The following is a 22,131-nucleotide window of genomic DNA, read 5'->3' on the forward strand; positions in this document are numbered from 1 at the left end:
AGGCGTAGGATCACATCACACGTCATCAGCGCGATTCATGCTATGCAGAGTTAAACAGACGTCAGTCATCGAACAGCAGCCACCTTTTACAGTTCCTCCAGAACCAAAAACAATGAGCTTGTGCCGCATACACGCCATAACTTCTGTAATTTGGAAGAAATGGAAACCCGTGACGTAATACTCTGAGCGCTTCGTGACTCGAATTTACGCTCATTTGTTCCAAACCAGTTAGGATCTTATGCTTTCAAAGCTTGCTATTGCTAGCCTCTCTGAAATTGCCTACCATTTAAAGGTTCTTTGGGGAACCCAAAATGGTTATTTTACGGCATCATTGTGAAAACCCCATTTTGGAACCTCATTTTTAAAAGGAAATATCACTAATGTGTTAAATTATGTGTAAAATATGAAATCAAACAAACAGATGTGCTGAAATGTGTAACAGCTTGTCTGGCATATGTTACTATAGTTTGTTTAAGGGAAAAATACCTCAGAGACATACAGTGTCCAATCAAACCGTTGTTCTTTCATACTCCTTTTCTAGGGCATCTGAACCAGGAAAAGAAGAACTTAGCCAAGACTCTCCAGGTGATACCTGCTTTGTCCTCAAACACATGAGGTGGGCCGCAGTGCCAACTTCTCACCGGTGTATGTGATTTCACCAAGTACATGTTCCTGGATCGACATCTTTGTTGGTCCTGGAACAACATTCCAATCAACCAATTAGATTTGAGGGACAAGTTTACAGTTTATGTCAAGTTTAGGCTTACAACCAGGGTTAGGTGTTTCTACATCAGTGTTATTCACTTCTTATTTTAGTGAAAAGTTATGAATGGGGTTAGGACTCAATTTTCCAGACAATATTGTTGTTCCAGGATCAACTAAATATGTTGATTCAGGAACATTTCTTACTTGGCAAAAATCACATTGAGTGCCAACTCCTCACCACCAGAAGAGAGCCCCGGTCCACCTGCCTCTCAGTGCAGCTCGGCTCTGGGGAAGATCCCTCTCCTGTAATCCTCTGTTATCCTCTGAAGAAGATAGAAACACAAGGACACTTGTTTATGTGTTAAAACCTGAGATGAAATTGAAGGTTTTGGGTGCAGGGGCCAAAATAACAGAGGGTTCAAAATGAGGGGAACCAGGGGCCTGGGGTCAACCAGGGGTGTGAAAATGTAAAGTCGGCGTCCTTATACACTCCTGGGCAAAAATGGCAAAATAATTAGTGGTCTTTTAATGGTATTAAGCATTTTAACTAGAAATTACTGGTCAGGAAATTAGCAAGAATTGCACAAATGCTAGATAAAGTAACAGCACGGAATAGCCTTCCCCAACTTACAGACAGCTTTACAGGAAGAGTCGTCAATGTTGTTCCACTCAATGTTAATGGCTTCAAACAGTTCATGAGTAGTTGAAAAATGTCTCCCAGTTAGATTGAGTTTAATATGAGAACAAATATTCACTGATATGGACTCTGGCCAGGCCAAAACATGAGCCTGATGGACTTGTTCTCTAGCCACTTCTTAGTTGTGTTTGTAATTTGGGCAGGAGCATTGTCTTGTTGAAAAATAACATCTGATTTTCTCTTTTCATTTGTGGGAAGTAAGCCATTCGGCAATATTCTCCTGTACTCCAAAGCATTAAATGACTTTTCACAGTGAAGCAACTCACCAATACCAGCATCTAAAAAGGCTCCCCACACAACAACACCTCTTCCTCCATGCTTCACTGTGGAAGAGATGCATATATTATTATAGTTCTCACTGGATTTTCCAAGACACCGCTCTGGAGCATCACCATGCAACTCGTGTTTCATTGTAATTCATCACTCCACACACAACTTCCCATATTCTGCCAAAAACATTCTGTCATTGATGATTTTCACTTTTGCTGAGCCACTGAAGCGAGCTACTCAGAACAATTCTTCCAGTCAGTCAAAGCGGCATTACGTCACGAAAGTACGGATTCGTTGGAAGACCACAAGTTTTTAGGGTCATGGTTTTGGTTTTTGGAAGACCATTTGGGACAGGGCCTAACATTTTTAAAGAGTTTATGCCGTGAACTTCACATGCTTTAGAAAGTCCAGCATTGAGCTGATCCTGATAAGCGTCATTGCCACAGTTGTAAACACGACGACTCTCTTTTTCCATGAGGGGGTTTGGCATCTCGACAGCTTTGTTTCCAGGCGAACTGTTAAAGAACCTGACACACACGTCTCCCAGAAATCTGGCAGAATCCAACCAATCAGAAGAAATTCCCAAAGTGTTTCCCATTTTGTGTGCCCTATGCATCAGATGTTCAGCCAATGGTCCATGGGTGTAACTCTGCGGCTGAGAGACTAGTCTAGACCTGTAACTCTAGAAGTACAGTTACTTAAAGAGTTAAGTCTCGACTTGTAAAGTCTTTCAAAATTGTGTAAATTAAATATTATGTCAGTTTTAAATATTCCAGATTACGTCTGGGTCATTAGTGATATAAACAATTATTTTAATGTGCCTCCCTTATTTCAAATTCAGGTTAAATGTCTAATTTAGTGTGATTTAGATGGTACGGCAAGGAATCCGGGAGTCTTGGAGGAGCAGTACATTTGGTTACCCCTTATTGCTTAAGTTGGCGAGATGATTGTGAATCAGCAGACAGCTTAATTGTAACCGTAAAGCCTCAGCAAGGTTCGGCCAAATTGACTTTCCATGTAGCAACATTAATGGCTTGAGTGCTGAATATTGCATTGGTGCTCTTGTTTAATGTTAAAGTATTTAAAATGTCCACTATAATGGAACAGTTGACGGGAACATTTTAAAGTTTGTGGGAGGGAACTTGTATTTGCATGTGGGCATTTATTAAAAATAAGTCAAGGAAACACTTAAAGATTAAATTATTTTAACCACTGTAAAGCCAAACGTTTTAACTTTTAATGTAGTCACTCGTGTGACCGGCTGTAGTTTCGACTAGGCTGCGAGTTTAGTGATGTGAATTTAAATAACTTCACCTAAACAAGAGGATATGGAGAGATAACATCATGTTAAAGGAACAGAAACTTATTTTGTGCAAGAGGAAGTTTCAACATTCATCTCATTTGGGCACATACTGTATGCTGTAGTTGCCATGGCGAAAAACAACCGTTTAATGATTTACAGTTTGATGGAAAACAAAATAAATGCAAAATAGGGGCAGTTTTACAGTCTAAATTGATCACCGATTTGAATGTAGATACTTTGTAAATAGTATCAGGAGATTGTTTCTTTTAGCAAGGATGAAACCAAATCTTTGAAATCTCAGAGTGGGAGAAAGCTGTGCTGCTCGTGTCTACATATATCAGCAGTAATGGGAAGACACACCTAATGCTACAGACATTACATCAGAAAGAACGGCTCTCGTGAAACCACAGACACACAGAGACTCATACTCTAGTTATTCTGTAGTAAGTCTAAAACACTTACTGGTTTTCAGTAAATGATTCGGCAAAAAATGTTTAAAAAAATTAACTAAACGCATTAAGAAATTTAATGAACTGTAGAGAGTGTTCACCCCAAAATGAAATTTCTGTTATTTTGATTCCAACTTTCTTCTGTAAAACACGAAAACAGTTCACGCAGCTGTTGATCAAAAACCATCATTTAAGTATCATAAAATTACCTCACATACGTTATGTAGGCCTAAATCTCACTGCTCACAGTCATTGTATGAACATTTATACTAACTGTATATAAACTTTCAAACGGTAAATTAATATACATTTTAGGGGTGAACTAAATGTCTTAATATCTGATTCTTTTTTTTTTTTTTTTTTTTTTTTATGGAAACATCCTGAAGAAATTTACTTTGCTAAAATAATTTTGTTTACAAGCAGAATTCCTGTTGAGAACAGATTATTTTTTGCTTCAACTTTCCCTGTCTCCAACAAGACATTTTCAAAGATAAACTTCAGATACTGGTTTAATCTGTGCAGCCCAGAAAATGAGTTCCACTAAAAGCCAGAAATATATCTGAACAGAAGTGCATTTCATATCAGATTAATGTTGTGATTATTAATTAATATCTTTTGGAACACAGATGAAATATACATTGAATCTAATATGGTTTTCATCAAGTTGCATTTGGATGAATGAAAACCAGGAGGATGTAATCCTCCAAAACAACTTAAAAACATCCCCTGTTTAGGGAAATACATCCAAAAGTCATAGTGAGCATTTCAGAAACATGCTTCAATTCAAGTCCAGGGGCCCGGAGCCCGGGGCAGTTCTGCTGAGGGCATCTCCGGATCACTGACCCTTCATGCTAATGAACATCATTCAGACAGTCTCCCATGATTCACTCTGCAGTTCACTGCATCATCAAGGCAAGTTCAAAGCAGTAAGGGATTCAAATGAGAATTGAGGAACTCCAACAAACCATTGCGTAAAGATAAATAATTTACCTGTAGAATTTGTGGTGTTTTGACGTCTTGTTTTATGCGGCAGGGCCTAAGTTTCGCTCTGGTTTTTCAATTTATGTCAAGGCTGTTAACTTTACCTCAGGCTGGGGTGCGACGTCCCAAATATACCAAACGCCCACTTTGTCTGACTGCTGTCCAGCCTGTGCTTCCAAATCCAGATCCTGCTTGATCACCCGCTCCCATTTAATGAAAAACCAAAGCACATGTCTATCTTGGGTCCGTGTAGATAAGCTGACTTTTCCTAACCTTAACTCACAATATACAATAGGCCTACCACTATATTCATAACAAGATGCACTCCTTGCAGTGTTCTCTTTTTTACAGGTTTTGTCTATTGATGAAAATATCCTTTAAATTTAGTCAATATTCTGTCATGTCGTTTTAATGAAATTTACGGGGAAAAAAATTGTGGACAAAAGTTCAAAATTGACCTAACTTAACCACGTCCACCGCTTTTCAAGGGCGGGAGACAGGCAAACAAATGATAACACGAGTCGGCTAACTCGCTGAGATGCGTTATTTTTGTTTAGTGATAAATTATTTCAAATGATTTTCATCACGCAAAAATCAGAAAGCACATTATCAGAAACACGTTATGTTAAATATAACGCTAGAAGACGAGGAAATTGTACAATTTTAATTAAGTTAATAAAGATTAAGTTGAAGTTTAAGCACTAAAAACTGGAAATAAATAAAATAATAAAAAGGACAAAATTAAACTAGGCTACTAAACATTAAACACATTAAAACATACTGTAAAAATTAAAGCTAAAATATTACTAAATATGTATATATATATATATATATATATATATATATATATATATATATATATATATATATATATATATATATATATATATATATATATATATATGAAAGTATACAAATAACACTAAAATAACACTGGTGTGGCAACTGCGTCCCACCTGAAAATGACAACTCAGAAGTCAATAATATAACTTCTTGATTTAGACAAAACTGTCATAAAATAGTCTTTTTTTGCAACTGAGAAAGTGACCAATATGAAATATTGTTGTGGTGACTTTGAAAGAGGAGACTCTGAATCAAAGCAAGTTGAAAGGACGGCCCCTGACCCCGACTCAGTCGGCCTGTGAATCGGGCACACAGCAGACTGCTAGTGTTGTGCTTTTTTCCTGTGTGTTTCCTCAGTGCCACGACTGCCCTCCACGTTTACCAGCCAAACACCAGGAGGCCTGTGCTGAAACAGCAAGAACCATGAGGCACAACACTGTAAAAGATAAAAGCCAACCAGCTGACTTCACACAAGCTGCTAAATCAACACCAGAACACCACAGCGCTCTGTGTGTAAAGACTAGATGAACACCCACATACTACCCACATACCCAACATCCCTTCTTTGTTCAATGTTTTATCAAGACAGGGAGGTAAAGTGAAAGCATAAATGTTCAAAATTGAAACATTTCTGCCATTAAAGGAACACTCCACCGTTTTTTGAAATAGGGCTTATTCACTTTCTTTCCTACATTTAGATAGGTGGGCAAATGCATTTTTGTCTCAGTGCATGCATTGTTTTAGTTTGACAGGGTCGGCGCTAGCTTAGCTTAGCATAATGAATGGAATCCTTTGTTGCCAGCTAGCATGTCCTGAGTAAAAGTGATATAAAAAAATTTAAAAAACCACCTAATTACTTCTTGTGGCCTGCGTATTCACAACAAGTACAAATAGTGATGCAGATTAACACTAGGCGATTTCCTAGGCAGATATTGACTTATATATTAAGGGCTATATTAGGGGGAAGCACAGGCGAAGCACTGCTACTTGGGCGTGATATCTCTGCACCCAAGTAGCAGTGCTTTGCCTGTGCTTCCCCCTAATATAGTCCCAAGTCAATATCTGCCTAGGAAATCGCCTAGTGTTAATCTGAATCGCTATTTGTACTTGTGAATACGCAGGCCACAAGAAGTATTTTTTTTTTTATATATATATATATATATATCACTTTTACTCAGGACATGCTAGCTGGCAACAAAGGATTCCATTCATTATGCTAAGCTAAGCTAGCGCCGACCCTGTCAAACTAAAACAATGCATGCACTGAGACAAAAATGCATTTGCCCACCTATCTAAATGTAGGAAAGAAAGTGAATAAGCCCTATTTCAAAAAACGGTGGAGTGTTCCTTTAATGCAAACGATTCATCTGTGCATGTTTTTCCAAATTAAATTGTTTTCATAATCTTTCATGAAAATGTAACAACTTTCACGGCCTCTGAAATTATCTTTATTTTTGCTGACATCATCAAGTCTTAGGACACTTTTAACACTTTATTCCTAATGGTTCAAATCTTTTCCAGTTCTGTTTTTCTTTCTTTTTTCTTATCCTGTTTTACTAAGAAATATGCCACATAATAGAGGCTTAAATCAGTGCTAAAGTGCTCTTTAGACACTTAATTCATTTTATTAAATTAAACATGCAACAAAACAATAAAAAAAGGCTTGTCAACGCTTATAAAAGATCTTTTCCTGATTTCTATCATACAGTTTAATTAGTCATTCAGTTAATATTCATCATTCATTCATACATCTTATCGTGAGCAAATCAGCAATTATTAATCCAAAAAGTAAACAAAATGGTTCATTTATTAATCGAAATATATATCAGAGAGTTCGTATTTATTCCTTCAATAGCCTGTACAACAAAATGTCACATTGTTGTTTAAAAATACCTGTCATGACACTGCCATCTAGTGGATGTTGACATGTACACTTAAGTTACAATCACAGTATCATGTCTATATACATACAAATATATAAAAACACTTAGTTAAAATATTCTCCTTAAATGCTTAAAATAAAATTTGTAAAGTTTTAAAATAAAACACATTTGGATGACTTGTTTTCTGACCTCTGTAATTAGAAACCGAGATGATTACACTATTGTTCTTCCATCTCAGTGAGCAACTGACTGTACAGTTATTGCAAGAACAGTTTCCCAACAACAGCTCGCACTTACATTCATTACACTCAAAGGCACAATGGTGAATCTATAATTGTTTAATTGTTATTAGCACAGAAAGAATGCAATATTAACTAAAAAATGAAAAGAAAACAAAATTGTGCAGAGATACTTCTGGGATCATATGATACTGTATATATATATACTATACTTGTACAATGATAGTGTGTTGCTTCAACCAGTGAAGAAGGCCGATGCATATTGGGTGTACTTAAGTAGTGCCTATTCCAACAAGAAGTGATATCAAGAAGGCCAGGTTTCCCAGCAAAAATACCAGAAGCAGGACTATTTCAGGTTTCGTCTAACAAAAATAAAACAAATATATTACTTTAAAACATGAAATCACCTTTTATTTATGTAGTCTACTAAATTATCTATATACTGTAATGAGACTAAGCCCATATGTCTTAAAGTTGGACTTACCGATCCACAGCTGAAAATATCAGAATCTAAAATAAAATGACAAGGGTCAGATAACAATAATACATTTTCAGATAATAATTTCCAAAAGTGTAATTCCAAGAAAAAGTGGAAATCAATAATAATAATAATAATATGATGCACAAATATAAATATACACTACTGTTCAAACAGTTTGGGGTCAGTAAGATTTTCTTTTTTTAAAGAAATTAATTTTATTCAGCATGGATACATTAAAGTTAACAAAAGTGGCAGTAAAAATATTTATAATGTTACAAAATTTCAAGATTTCAGTTGTCAAATAAATGCTGTTCTTTTGAACTTTCTATTCATCTGTTTTTAACATTGATAATAATAAGGAATGTTTCTTGAGCATCAAATCAGCATATTAGAATGATTTCTGAAGGATCATGTGACACTGAATACTGGAGTAATGATGCTGAAAATTCAGCTTTGCATCACAGGAATAAACTACATTTTAAAACTATATTAAAACAGAAAACAGTTATTTGAAATTGAAATCATTTTTCACAATATTACTGTTTTTACTGTAATTTTGATCAAATAAATGCAGCCTTGGTGAGCAGAAGAGACTTCTTTCAAAAAATGTTACCAAGCCCAAACTTTTAAAAGGTAGTGTAGTGTATAAAATAATAAGAAAATACGTAAATCAATAAAAAGGGTGTTATGCTTCTTACAAATTAAAGCATTGGTATTTTCAAGTAACTTTCCCAGTGTGAATGCAGCGTTACCTTTTTTCTTGGCGCGAAAGTTAAGATCTTGAAGAATGTACGTCAGGGCCTCCCAGGTAATAAAACCTCCCATTACTTTCATCATCCATCCATCCGTCTTATATGCTTCAAACAGCTGCAGACCAGTGAAAATTGCAGCAACTGTCACAGAATAAAAAGAGATCATGTTTTCATCTGAGGAAATGGAAGATGTTGATGAAGATAATAAAGTTGTTGTCATACCTGCGAGGGCTTTGATAGCTAAAGCAATAAAGGAATGGGCCCAGTTGAAAATAAACCTCCTGCAAAGAAAACCATTAGATTAATAATAATGCGTGACCCCTCGCCTTTCCATGTCGCATAAGAGAAGTGAAGTTTCTCACCGCTCATCCTGCGGCCCACAGCGGAAAGCAGCGACTATGGGCTGAATGAGACTGAGGATCATCACCAAACAGCCCAGGACAGGATGAGCTCCCTACACACACGGATCACAGTACGTCAGCACAAAACACTTCACTTCAAACATCAATTTAAAACCCTATGTCTTTATATGGATATATGTATATACTGTAACTGTGTGGAAGTGTTTTCACTAAATGTTTTACTGACAATTATTCAAATTTAATATTTCATTTACTGAACAGTGAACAATAGTGTCTGTCATCATGTTGCTATAGTATATATATTCCACTATTCCTATAACAATTTGGCTCAGCAGCAAATCAGCATATTAGAGTGGATCATGTGACCCTGAAGACTGGAGAAATTATGTTGAAAATTCAGCTTTGCACTACAGAAATAAATGAAAAAATATGAATATAGAAAATAGTTGTTGTTTTTTTATTATAATAATATTTCACAATTTTACTGTTTTAACTGTAGTTCTTATCAAATAAACACAACCTTGGTGAGCATACAACACTTCTTTCAAAAACATAAAAAAATGAACGTGTGTGTGTAAAATTCAATTGATTTTGATTTACCCCAGCCCAATCCTGCGCATAAGAAAACACCAGTATAAATGCAATGGCTGTGGCTATGACCGACAGGACCATCAGAGACACGTGGGCCTGTGGAACAACAAACAAATCATATTTAGTTATTTTCAATCATTTGGTTAAACGTACTGTATGTTTTTAACAGCATTACATAATGCATAAAATCAGTCTATGTACATTCAATAACATTACATTCTACATTTATGCATTTGGCAGACGCTTTTATCCAAAGCGACTTACATTGCATTTCAAGGTACACATTTACTAGCCTGGGTCAGGTTTCTCTTTCAGGTTAGCTCTTTCTACGTGCAAGGTTACGAACGCTCGCAGCAATTCCACGAGCGTTTCCCAAAAATGCACTTAACATGAACGCGCGAGAACGCGCTCTACATGCTACTTAAGAGTCGCTGTCCATTCGCGAAGTGCTGAAATATAACCTTATATGGAATCGTATTCTGAACGTTTAACCTAATAATTGTCATCTGTTGTGGATTAGCAATCAAGACAAGTCTATACAAAGCACCTACAGACGGAGGCACTGACAAAATGGCTAAAAAAAAAAAAAAAAAAAAAAAGATACCTTTCAAAAAGATGAAATTAATGTCCTTTTAGAGGAGATAGAGTGAAACAAAGATGTAATTTTTAACAGATTTAAAGGATTTCTTTTATTTATTTTTTGTTCATTCATTTAGGCTAATTTTGATTAAATTATTAGATTAAATTATTTCTATTTTTTTGTTTTGTTTTCTGACCTTTTTGATTATTTAATTTATACATAAATTAACCAACAACAAAAAAAGAGTAATAAAGTGTACAATAAAGTACAATCAAAACCTTATATTATAATCACATGTATGTACGATTACTCCAGAGCACTGTAGATCTATGAAGATTTTCAAGTGCTACTTAAGCTACGATGCTTTTGGGAAACAGACCATAATATTAAGATCAGTCGTATGATCGTTTTTACGATGAACTTAGGCTTACGATGCTTTTGGGAAACGCAGCCCTGGATGTCAGCCGAACTTAGCCCCGCCCACAAAAAATTTAATATACCTATGTCAGGCTACACATTTACATTTTTATCAGTTCTTGCTTTCCTTGGGAATCGAACCCATGACCTTGGTGTTGCAAGCGCAAGCATTCTACTGTTTGAGACCATTTATTTTAGAGTGCTGATATTGTGCTGAAACGCAAGTTACTCAAGATTATCTATGCATTTATAGATCGGTTTTATAAAAGTAATATTGCTGTAAACTGTTAAGTGTTATATAATGCAATAAAGATTGTTAATGGCAAGTGATGTTCACACACCATAACTTCTTATCTTATCTTGCTTGCACTAACTGCACACATACGTATTACTGCAAAGCATTCATCAAAGTGCTGTTTCATGCTGATGAAACAGATATGTCAACATGACATCTAATTCATTTTACAAATGAGATGACAGTTAGATAAAGGGGCCCACATGGTCAGGACACTGCCTTTGTTTATTTTTTTATTTTTTTTGCATGTATAGTCTAAACAGCAAAAAATGAAAATCCAAAATCCATATTTATACAAACTTGATCCAGTTGACAGTAAGGTCCGATTTTTAAAAAAAAACTTTTTTCAAATTTTCAACTTTCTTTAGTGTGTAATGTCGCTGTTTGAGTATGAAAAGGTCACTCCAAAGGGAGTTATTCTCTACATTAGTGCGCACTGATTCTGAACTCCCTGAAAAGCCTCGATTGTAGTCTTGAGTTTTCTCCTGTCATAAAAAAAGGGCGAGGCCTGGTTAAGTTTTGGTAGTACCGTGTTGAAACTCGCTGTTATGGTAATGCGTGTGACATTTACGAAACACGCTATATGTGGTTGACCAATCACAACACACTGGTCCAGGTGACCAATCAGAGAACACTGCTGCAACAGTCACTAGACACCAAAATCAAGACTTTGAAAAAGTGCATAATAGGTCCAAGAGTTGAGCACGGTGCTAACAGCGCCAAGGTCATGGGTTTGATTCCAAGGGAATCCATGAGCTTAAAAAAAAAAGATACCTTGCATGCAGTTGGATAAAAGTCAAATGCATACACATAAATCCACATGCGATTTGAATTATGGGTAAAATGTGAATTTTTTTCTACTACTATTCTCTTTACACACTGAGAGCTGTACTTCTGTTTTTTGCCTCTTGGCATTGTTGATGATTGTGTAGGTGATTAATATGGAAACCAATGTAGAAACAGATAAAAACTTACCAGAAACCAGAAATCTTTACCGCCTAAACCTTGGCCCTTGGCAACTCCCTTTAAATATCGTGCTATCATCATCCCTATACTGCCCGTGCTCATCCAGGCGATTAACATCAGGGCACCTGAACCAGATCAGTAGCATTAGGACCACAGTAACACTGATGTGAGGCTCTAATGTGGATCCAATGGCAGTGTTTCATGATGTACTCACCATGGGCTTTAACGATTGCAGGGAATTGTTCATTGTTTGTGTCGACCGGGGATGGATTCAGTAAATCAGCCTTGGTGCTACTGACGAATCGGGTTGTGTGATACTGGATGTTACCTACAAATGAAGGTAATTCTTCAGTTAAAGGACATAAGATGCTTTCATCATTTACTCTCCATCATGCTGTTCCAAACCACTGACTTTTTTTCTCCCAGAAAACACAAAAGAAGATGTTTTTGCCACTCTTGTGCATACAATGAAAGCATACGTTGACTAGAGACAGTCAAGCTCAAAAAAGAACGATAAGATTGGTATAAAAGTGTCTTGTGCACCAGTCTTCTGACAGCTTTCTGTGAGGAATTTTTGTTATTCACTGAAAAGCCTACCTTGCGTAAATCTTAATTTGTGTTTCATGGAAGAGCAAAAGTCCTTTGAGTTTGAAACAACATGAGGGTGAGTATAGGATGACAATCTTCATTTTTATGTGGACTAACCCTTTTGGTATATTAAAGCAGAATAAAAGCATTACATCAGTGTTGTTATTGTTTTAGAATAATTTTTTACATTTTTAATCATTTAAAGCTGAACTAAACTAAAATATAAATATTAGATGAAAAATTTTAATTAGAAATGTTGCATTGGCAACTGAAATAAGAGCTAAAATGGCTGAAAATTACTAAAATAAATCAAATAAACGGTCACACTTTAGGGGTAAGGTCCAATTCTCACTATTAACTAACTATTAACTATGACTTATTAATAGAAGTTGTAACGTTTAGGTATTGGGTAGGATTAGGGATGTAGAATAAGGTCATGAAGAATAAGTCATTAATATGTGCTTTATAAGTACTAATAAACAGCCAGTATCCTAGTAATATGCATGTTAATAAGCAACTAGTTAATAGTGAAAATTGGACCCCTAAATTAAAATAAAGCCAAAGAAACATTTAAAAACGAATAAAATTACAAAAGCACATAACATTATTAAAAATTAAAAATACATTTAAAAATTAAACGGAAAATATAAAATAAAAGTGAAATTATTAATAAATACTACAATAGTATAGAATTATACTAAAATAACACTGCATTACATTTGACAGTTTTTTTTTTTTTCTCAAATCTTTGATTTTACACAACATATACATTTTAAATCAGGCTGGATAAACCACCGACCTTGATTGGAGGATCCGGAAGCAATCATGAGAAAGTACTGGCTAGTGGACGTTGCTCTACTTGCTGTGCTAATGGCATTACGAGAAGTAAAAGAACAATTGATATTTCCGTTCGTCAACTCTGTCTTGATATTAGTCACATCCCCCTGTAAATAATGTAGAATATGTATGTGAGTGATGATCTTTTATGAAACAACAGTTAAAAATGGCGGCACACTAGAGGAATGGAAGTGAACTGTACCAGTTCGAGAATATTTGGAGTCTCTCTTCCTGTGGAAAAAGCGTGTTGCACTTGGAGGACGCCAGCGCTGTTCTTTATACAAATGTAGATGTCGTCATTGCCCTGGAAATACAAACAAAACACTTCTTAAACCCATATGAACATGATGTTGTCTCATTGTCCCTGGAAAAACAAAATCACACAGGGTTTTGTTGATGTTTGTTGAGAATTGCACAATAATGAGTCAGTGCTGACGGAGGTAGTCCTCCAGAAAAGATTCAGCAGATAGATCTCATGTTTCAGGTGAAATATAACATGTCCAAAATGGTGACACCGACTTGGATGTTTACAGTGTAAACATAACAGACATCCAGGACACACCCATCACTCCCAAAGTTCTTCACATTCCACATTTCAAGAAGGTTTTTTTGTTAAATGTTTTTAGACAAATTAAGGTCTGCAGATTCCATTTGGGCCTGCTGATATCTCATGAGCAAGTATAAGAGCATGTACCATTCTCTGGTCATCTGAAAACCCAATGGCGACATATCCATCAGACTGGCCAAACATTTCGATGGTCATTTCAGATTGGTTAGATGATGCCTGAACTGCCATGAAGTAACAGGATGTGCTGGTAGTTGGGTCACAGTTGTTAGGCTGACTGAAGCAGACTTTGGTTTTCCCACAATCAGAGTTTGATGGAACCTGAAATGAACAGAGCAATTTGTGCCGAATATAAAACAACATTCGAGAACAGATTTCATGTTTTTGTAGGTGTAGGTGTTAAACTTACAGTCGGAGCTACAGTAGCAGTTGTTCCTGTACCATTATACACAACAGCAGAGCTCTTGACACCAACCCAAAAGATTTCTTTACTTCTAACAAATGTTGTTCTGAAAAAAAAAAAAAAATCCATTAAAAATCACACTAAGTAATACCATCATACAAATTATAAATCAATAGCCTACATTTAATGACACAGGAAAATGTATACCTGAACTCTATATTGCCAAGCTGTCCAGATGTAGGGGCCGTCCATTTAGCTTGCATTGAAATCTTTTCAGATCTTGATCTGTGAGAAACTGCTCCATTCTGGATAATATAATATAATATAATATAATATAATATAATATAATATAATATAATAATGTCAATGCTGTTATTTTTAAAACAAAAAATACATCAATGTCATCCCATACTAGTTTATGATTATTAGTAATGGAAGCAAGTAATGTAATAAAAATACAATGTAGAAAAACTCACAGCCACGCTACTGCAGGAGATGACCTGTGCTTCACTGTCCGTCACAGTAAAAGTGCCAATGGGATCTACCGATCCAACTAGATTTGCTTGTAACATAAACCCTTTGAAATGATCTCCTGATTGTGCACTTAGAGATACTGAGAAAGAAGAAACAGTTCAGTGGAATTTCCTTAGATACAGACAGACCCTGAGCTAGCATAGATAAACTGATGTATGATTATGATCCGATAAAAAAAAAAAAATTCTGATTATTAAAATAGTTCAACAATTCGCACGGGATTATTATTACCCCTGGACCTCTGTAATTAAGAAATTACCCCCCGACGTCTGTGTTTTTGGTGGCTCATCATTCACACGGGCAAATAAATGTTCGTAATTCCCTCGAGTTTACGGACTTTACAGCGTGCGCCCACCCATTCACACTTCACTAGCTGAACGTGCTGAAACGAAGATCGCGCTGCAGTATTGCAATTCAAAAAAATACCTTATTTAAAACCAATTTATTAGAGAAATATATTATATATTATAGAATATCATATTATTGTATAAATATATAATATATCTTCTTTTTCTTTTATTCTTTGTCCATATTTACAACAAGCCTGTCTGAAGAAGGTAGGCCTATTACTACCGAAACGTCGCGATAGGCTTGTTTTTCTGTTCATTTTATTTGGTTTATTTCTTTTTATATCATTTTTACTCTTTCACACTTTGATTTCTTGAGATAGGCTACTTACAGGGTGGACGTCTTTAGAGGCCGTGTGAGACAAAGAAATGCTCCGCGATACAGACCAGTTACACTACCAGAAAAAGCGTCCAAACTTTCCAAAAGAGCTTCCATGTTGCGCCAAAATGCTTAATTTGACATTTCCATAGCAACAGTCCGAGTTGAGCTTCCGGATCACGTCTTTACTGTAGTTTGTTTTCTCTTTTGCAGCACTTCATAGTTTTGATTGGAGAAAAACTATAATCGGATTGGAGTAGAGCATATCGAGAGATTTTATTATTAATATAGTTTTAATACAGACGTAAAATGGACTGTTAAATGGCCCATAATGGTTATTACGTTCTTTAGGAAACGATAGGCTCACAGAAAAACAGCCCAAATCACAGACATGGGGATTCGCACGGGACTGGTATTATCAGATGACCCCTGTGTTGGCCGAAATACGGTAGGTAATTTTCGGGGGAATTTTTACAGACATCTTTACAGACATGGCAGATTCGCACGGGATAAAAATCACAGACGACCTCTGCGATTATTACAAATTACCGGGGGTCCCTAGGTAGCCTAATACTAATCCCGTGCGAATAGGGCTATAGACTATGTAAAAACCTGATTGGCAGTCATTAATTAATGAATAGTATAGTATAGTATTGTGTAGTATAGTATAATTATAGTAGGCTAGGCTATGCATTGTGAATGCATTAGGTGATTTAAGTAATGCAGTTAACTAAAGTTAAAAATTCAAATGTTACTGTAAGTGTTATAAATATTGTATATTATTTATTAAGGCTCTGAAATTGATTCTGATTGGTCAAACAACATTCACTGGTCAAATATTTATTTAATGTCTGAAATATAGAAATTCTGGTTTAATAATATAAATATACAATAGTAGCCTATAGCCTACTTTGTAGTCTAGTACAATCCTTCTTTATTTTATAAAGAGTAGCCTACAGTAAGTGTACACTACATCAAAACTACTTTCAACTACTACAAACTACAAAAACTTTCTATAACACATATTAAGGTGTACAAAATAAAATAAACTGTTCATTAACACTCAACATACGAATCCCCTAAAAGCTGTACAAGCTTTTAAATGCTCAAGCATGTCCTACACAACTCATAGCAGTTGCAGAAGAACAGCCTCACCTGTGATTTCATCTCCCTCTTTAAAGGTGGTCTTGTCAGCAGTAACGTTGAACGGAGAATTGCTGGTCTGACCGTTAACGTTAGTCCCGTGACTAGGCATCAAAGATCCACACGATCCGCTGACCAGTCCACTAGGAAAACACTGCACGATCCCAACACACGCCAGGAGAACATACAGGAACATCTGAGGAGATGTAAAAACACACTATAAGTAATAAAGTCGTCGAGAGTATCATTAAACAGCGACGGGGAAGAGAAGAGAGAAATAAAATAAATGGATAAAAACAACAACCTTCGGGAAATTTGGCGCCCGAGGGTATAGTTTTTGTTTTGGCTGAAACCGTGTGTGTGCTTGTGTGTGTGTGTGTGAGAGAGACTGTGTTCTCGCGCTCACGACTCCAGCCACTTCTTCTCTGCAAATAGTGTAAAGTCATTGTGGGCAGGGCTTTACCTGGAGAGGTAAATGATGATATAATCCAACAGTGGGCGACCATGAGATCCTGAGTTTCTCATGAAGTCATTTAAATCATACTCAAATAAATACAATGCAATGCATGTTGCCTCAATACTACCTGTGGGTATCAATGGGGACAATTTTGTCTTTAAGGTCCTGAGTGTAAGTGTAAAATAGATTAATTAAAGGAAATGGGGTGAAATAATACAATTCCAATAAAAACACACACTTGTGCCAAAATGTACGCAGTTGGCATTAACACAGGCAAAATGATCAGAAAAACAAAACTGAAAAAGACAAAAATGTCCAATGTCCGTAAGGACACAATATTGTAAAACAATATTTTTTTTTAAAGAAAAAAAAAGTAACTAGATTGTTTTCTTAAGTTCTCCAGATGCAGAATTTGTCTGGCCTCTAAATGCTTGAAGAAAACATGGTAAACAAAAAAAATGTGTATAAAAAATGTTTTTTGATTTTGTGACAATTAATGATTTGTTTGCGGAGGCTGCACAATGTAGTAAAAACTGCATATGAAGATATGATTTTTCTTCAGAGCAAAAACAAAAGAAGAATGCATTAATTAAATTTAATTATTTAAATAAAACAATGCTGTTTTGTAACAATAATTTATGTTATAAATTATATCAATTTATGTTATGTCCCAGTTAAGACTCACTGTTCCATAGTATGGATCATTTTCTACAGAAAATGGGTAATAAAACTGATAAAAGAAATTGTACTCTTTTATGTACTCAATGCCCAATTTCACCACAAATTAAGTACATTTTTCTTGTGAAGATTGATACATTCATACATTTGAAACTCCTAAAAGTTGAATGAATCATTATTTATTCTTCAGTATTGTTCTATAAAGAAGTGATCACTCCTCTTTATTTCCTTTCCATTAAACAAGGCACAAGTTTAACAGCAATAATATAACTGATGCTATTGTAATTGATAGAAATTGCATTACTGTAATTCCAATGTGTAAATATTGTATATAGTATAGTATGTTTTCTCAATTTTCTTTAAAACTACTGTAGTTTAGACAAAATTGATCTTTCAATGTCTAAGACGTAGGGGGAAATCAGATGCAGAAGAAATGTACAGAAATCTTTGAATCAGAAATCTCCAATGTAAGGGCGACCCAGGAAACAGAAATGACTTTACAATTTTAACCATACAATGTGTTATATATTTGTTTCTGAATAGCAAGAAAAATCAAGGTTACAAAGCCAACATTGTACCATATAGAGAGTTAAAATTACACTGAACTTGGATTGTTTTACTAAGCTCTTATATTAGTTCAAAGCTGAGATTAAAAACAACTCATGAAACTGTGGTGTATCTGCTCTGTAATGCATGAGTGAGACTAAAATATGTACGTATGTCATCTTATGATGAAGTAGTTTGCTGTGTTTGTGAAAGCAGAACAAGCTTTTGTTGCCTTTGGAAAAGACCGCCCATATTGCCGATGAAGTAAACAATGAAGTAAAGGAGTAAAGGCAAGGAATCTATTCTTTGTCTTGAGGGATCATCAGATGTGTTTTAATAATCACAAATGGGCATAAATCTGTCTCTTAACCAACAAACCCAATCTGAATATGCTCATGCTGGTAGTAAACATGACAAAAAGCTCTCTAAAATGAGTTACACTACAATCAACATATAAAGTATTTCCAATTTCTTCCAAACACTAAAGTAGTAACAGTAGCAGCACACATTTGTGTCTGGACAAAGTCGTGAATGTAAAATAATGTCCTTTGAACTTCTCAGTTAGGTGGCAAGTAGTACATGAGATCTTCAAGGTCCTTGACATAATCATAGATCATAGAGGGCCTCCAGAACAGTGGCGATAGACCAGGCCTGTGTTTCACAACTGAATGGGCAGTACTGTCCGTTTTCATTGGTCAGCTCAGGTAAACCCTTCCAAGGTGATCTAGAACAAAGACAACATATAGATATGAGCTGCTGCAAATGACTCAAATACTTAATTATTTAACTCAATCTCCTGTAGATTCCAACAATTCCACAAGAAATACAACCATTTTTGTTTGTGTGTGAGATCTGCAATACCTTTCTAAATGGGTATAAAGTCTAGACAGAACATTCTTCACCAGGTACACACTTTCGTTGTACTTCTCTTGGCCCATTTTCTTAGCGAAATATAGTTTGGCTCGTAAGAAGTATCCGACTGGCCACAGCCATTCCTGAAAACGAATGATTAAATGTGCATGGTTAAACAAAACAAAACAAAACAAATCTCTCACATCTGAGATGATTCAAAAATATACTTACAGGTCCTTGGTGATAATTGAATCCTTTCGCACAGTTGTAGTTGTCATTATCCAGGGCGTTGTCATAAACGCCACAATACACCAGATCACTGTTCACAAATACGATACACACTGATCACAAATACAGATACTGTTTTGCACATACTCTAGTTCTGGAAAAAAACACGATAACACTTTCTAGACCATGCTTATAATGAATTATAGCTCCATTTATACTTATTTATAAGTAAATATTGCTATTCTTTAAATATATTTATAAAGACTCATTAAGACCTATATAGCATTATAAGAACAGTTATAGTTACATTTATATTATTTTTTATAATTACTTATAAGTCACACATTTGCTTTCTCAATGTGCATACTCATAATCCATTATACACTGATTTATTATAAATGATCAAATATCAAATAGTTCCAGAGACACTTGTTTGCAGTAGCTATTAGTTATCTATTATGTCTTTAATGGCTAATGTTTGCATTATGGTCATGAATGGTAAATTTGATTTGCTGAAATCTATATCTCCTCAGCTATATGCATGGTATTGCTTATAGCAGTTTGGAATTATAATTAAAAAAAATATTGTTGCAGTGTTTTGCTAGTATGTAACTTTATTAATTATTGTATTAATGATTTCTGTTTAACATTTTCATTATTTTATTACAGGAATTATTGTTCATTAATTACATTTACAAATAAACAACTTAAAATGTATAATGAGAACATCTTCATGATTTCTTAACATTTGCTTTAGGAAAATTGCATCCTATGTTTTCACTTTACTTTTTTATTTTATTTTACCTTTATTTTACCAGGTAGGCCGATTGAGAACAAATTCTCATTTGCAACGGCGACCTAGCCAAGATAAGGCGAAAAATGTGCTAGACAACACAGAGTTACATAATAAATACACAGAACACAGGAGTGCAAATTTACAAATTACAGTGAAACAAAATAAGGCAATACAAAATCAAGAAAAAGGATAAGATATATGTGGTTCTGTTGAGCAACATAATTAAGGCACAAGCAAATGTATTTTAAGATTTAAAAAAAAACCTTATTAAAGTGTATCTAACCGATAGGTCATTTAAGTGCATAGATTATAAGACTGCGATATTATGGGGAAAAGAATTTAAAGGAATAGGGATTTAAAGGAATAGCCATAATGATGCAACTTAAAGCCATCAATGATGCATTTACAGAGGTTAGTAACTGTATTATCACTCACATTAAGTATTTATAAGAACACAACACGGCTATTACTAATGATATATTTACTTATTTGACAGAAATAAATCTGAATGACTAAAAAAAGTAATTGTAACTATAATATAATAACATTATAGGCTGCATCTTTATAAATACATCCATGGAACCATAGGAATGACGAATTCATACTTATTAATTAGTGTTAATGGATTATGAGCATGCACACTGAAAAAGCAAATGCATGACATAAGTAATTATACAAATAATATAAATGTAACTATAACTGTTCTTATTACGCACTATAGGTCTTAATGAGTGTTTATAAATATATTTATAAAATAGTAATATTTACTTATAAATAAGTATAAATGGAGCTATAATTCAGTCTAAGCATGGTCTTCAAAGAAAGTGTTACTAAAAACACTGTCCAGTCAGCATGCCAGAAGAGCACACTCTTAACACAAGTGGCTGCTTAGGCAATAGGCAGACAGCAGGTGCTGTTTTCCTCTTACTCTGGGTCCAGTGTTTTCATTCCCAGAGGACCGAGCAGCTTCTTTTCTACCATCTCTAAAGCCTTCCAGGCTCTTTGCACGGTAAACAACTCTGGTGCCTGGTGAAACAAAGGGGTATATATAAGAGAACAGCCTCTAAAACACTTGAAAAGATTTTTACAAGCACTAAGACTCACCACAACCATGGCGATGGTGAAATTAGGCCTGAGCTGGTAGTCACACCAGGCGCTAGAGGACCCATAACTGTCTTTGTAAATGCATTTCTTGTGGACCAGGTCGGGATGTTGCTCATTTGGGTCCGCAGGGTCATCTGACACGTAGAATAACCTTTCAAAATTCTCTTGGATCAGTTGATTCCACTCCTTATATGACACTGACTGTTGTGCTCCTGGATGAACCACATTGTAATGGTCATGATCGATTGGAATATATGAAAAGTGATTTTCATGCTGTCAGCTGATAGGCTGTAAATATATGTTAGTCCATAACAGTGAATTGTGATACAATTGAAGGTGTGGCTTTTCAACAGTGCAGGATAGGAAAGTGTCACTTTATTTTGAAATAATAATAATAATAATAAAAAAGAATAAAAAAAGAATAATAAAAAAATAATAAAATAAAATAAAATAAAATAAAATAAAATAAAATTGAATTACTGGCAACTTATTGTGCAATAAATAAAAATGAAAATTATAAATAAATAAATACATATATACATACAGTACATACTTACAAATAAAATTTTATTATAAAATATTTTATTATTATTTTATTTTAAAATGTTATTACTGGCACTTTATTTTGTAATAAAATTATAAATACTGACATTTTCATTGAGAATGAGAATGTGTTATAAAGAACGTACCATCTCTGTGTATTGTGACAGAGGAGTATGGATAATTTCCACTCTCATTCATCATCATCAGCCAACGCACCGCTGACTTACTAAGACCTACAATCTCCACCGCAGAGCCATCCCTGAACATAAACACAATGCCATCATTCACTTGACATATGGAGGACTGGTTTATCCAGGCTCAAAACCACTCAGTCTCAGTGTTTCACATTAACAGCATTATTGTGTACTAGATATAAT

General features: G+C 35.0%; 2 protein-coding genes across 4 annotated transcripts in view; both read right to left on the bottom strand.

The window, feature by feature from the left end:
- Window positions 1-7,066: 7,066 nt before the first annotated feature.
- On the bottom strand, window positions 7,067-17,058 carry LOC308682435 (putative ferric-chelate reductase 1). 2 transcript variants are annotated; one of them, XM_081352152.1, is made up of 15 exons: window positions 16,563-17,058; window positions 14,684-14,820; window positions 14,415-14,512; window positions 14,214-14,313; window positions 13,934-14,125; window positions 13,442-13,543; window positions 13,202-13,346; window positions 12,029-12,142; window positions 11,824-11,939; window positions 9,566-9,652; window positions 8,966-9,057; window positions 8,826-8,884; window positions 8,604-8,744; window positions 7,855-7,880; window positions 7,067-7,732 (listed from the first exon to the last, which is right to left on the bottom strand). In XM_081352152.1, the coding sequence occupies exons 1-15, from the start codon at window positions 16,744-16,746 to the stop codon at window positions 7,643-7,645; spliced, it is 1,683 nt and encodes a 560-aa protein (XP_081208278.1). In that variant the 5' UTR covers window positions 16,747-17,058; the 3' UTR covers window positions 7,067-7,642. The 2 variants fall into 2 exon arrangements, with proteins under 2 accessions (XP_081208278.1, XP_081208277.1); XM_081352151.1 differs by having other exon boundaries at window positions 8,604-8,884.
- A 786-nt stretch (window positions 17,059-17,844) lies between these two features.
- The window catches only part of aglb (amylo-alpha-1, 6-glucosidase, 4-alpha-glucanotransferase b), a 35,041-nt gene continuing 30,754 nt past the window's right edge, over window positions 17,845-22,131 (bottom strand). For both annotated transcript variants that reach the window (XM_081352344.1, XM_081352343.1), the window contains exons 29-34: window positions 21,901-22,013; window positions 21,212-21,423; window positions 21,036-21,133; window positions 19,315-19,402; window positions 19,093-19,226; window positions 17,845-18,955 (exon numbers count right to left, since the gene is read on the bottom strand). In XM_081352344.1, the coding sequence (XP_081208470.1) occupies window positions 18,838-18,955; window positions 19,093-19,226; window positions 19,315-19,402; window positions 21,036-21,133; window positions 21,212-21,423; window positions 21,901-22,013 (763 nt within the window). In that variant the 3' untranslated portion in view covers window positions 17,845-18,837. The remainder of the gene's footprint in view (window positions 18,956-19,092; window positions 19,227-19,314; window positions 19,403-21,035; window positions 21,134-21,211; window positions 21,424-21,900; window positions 22,014-22,131) is intronic.

The sequence above is a fragment of the Scardinius erythrophthalmus genome (assembly GCF_964197995.2).
Source record: "Scardinius erythrophthalmus genome assembly, chromosome: 22".
In the NCBI taxonomy this organism is placed as follows: Eukaryota; Metazoa; Chordata; class Actinopteri; order Cypriniformes; family Leuciscidae; genus Scardinius; species Scardinius erythrophthalmus.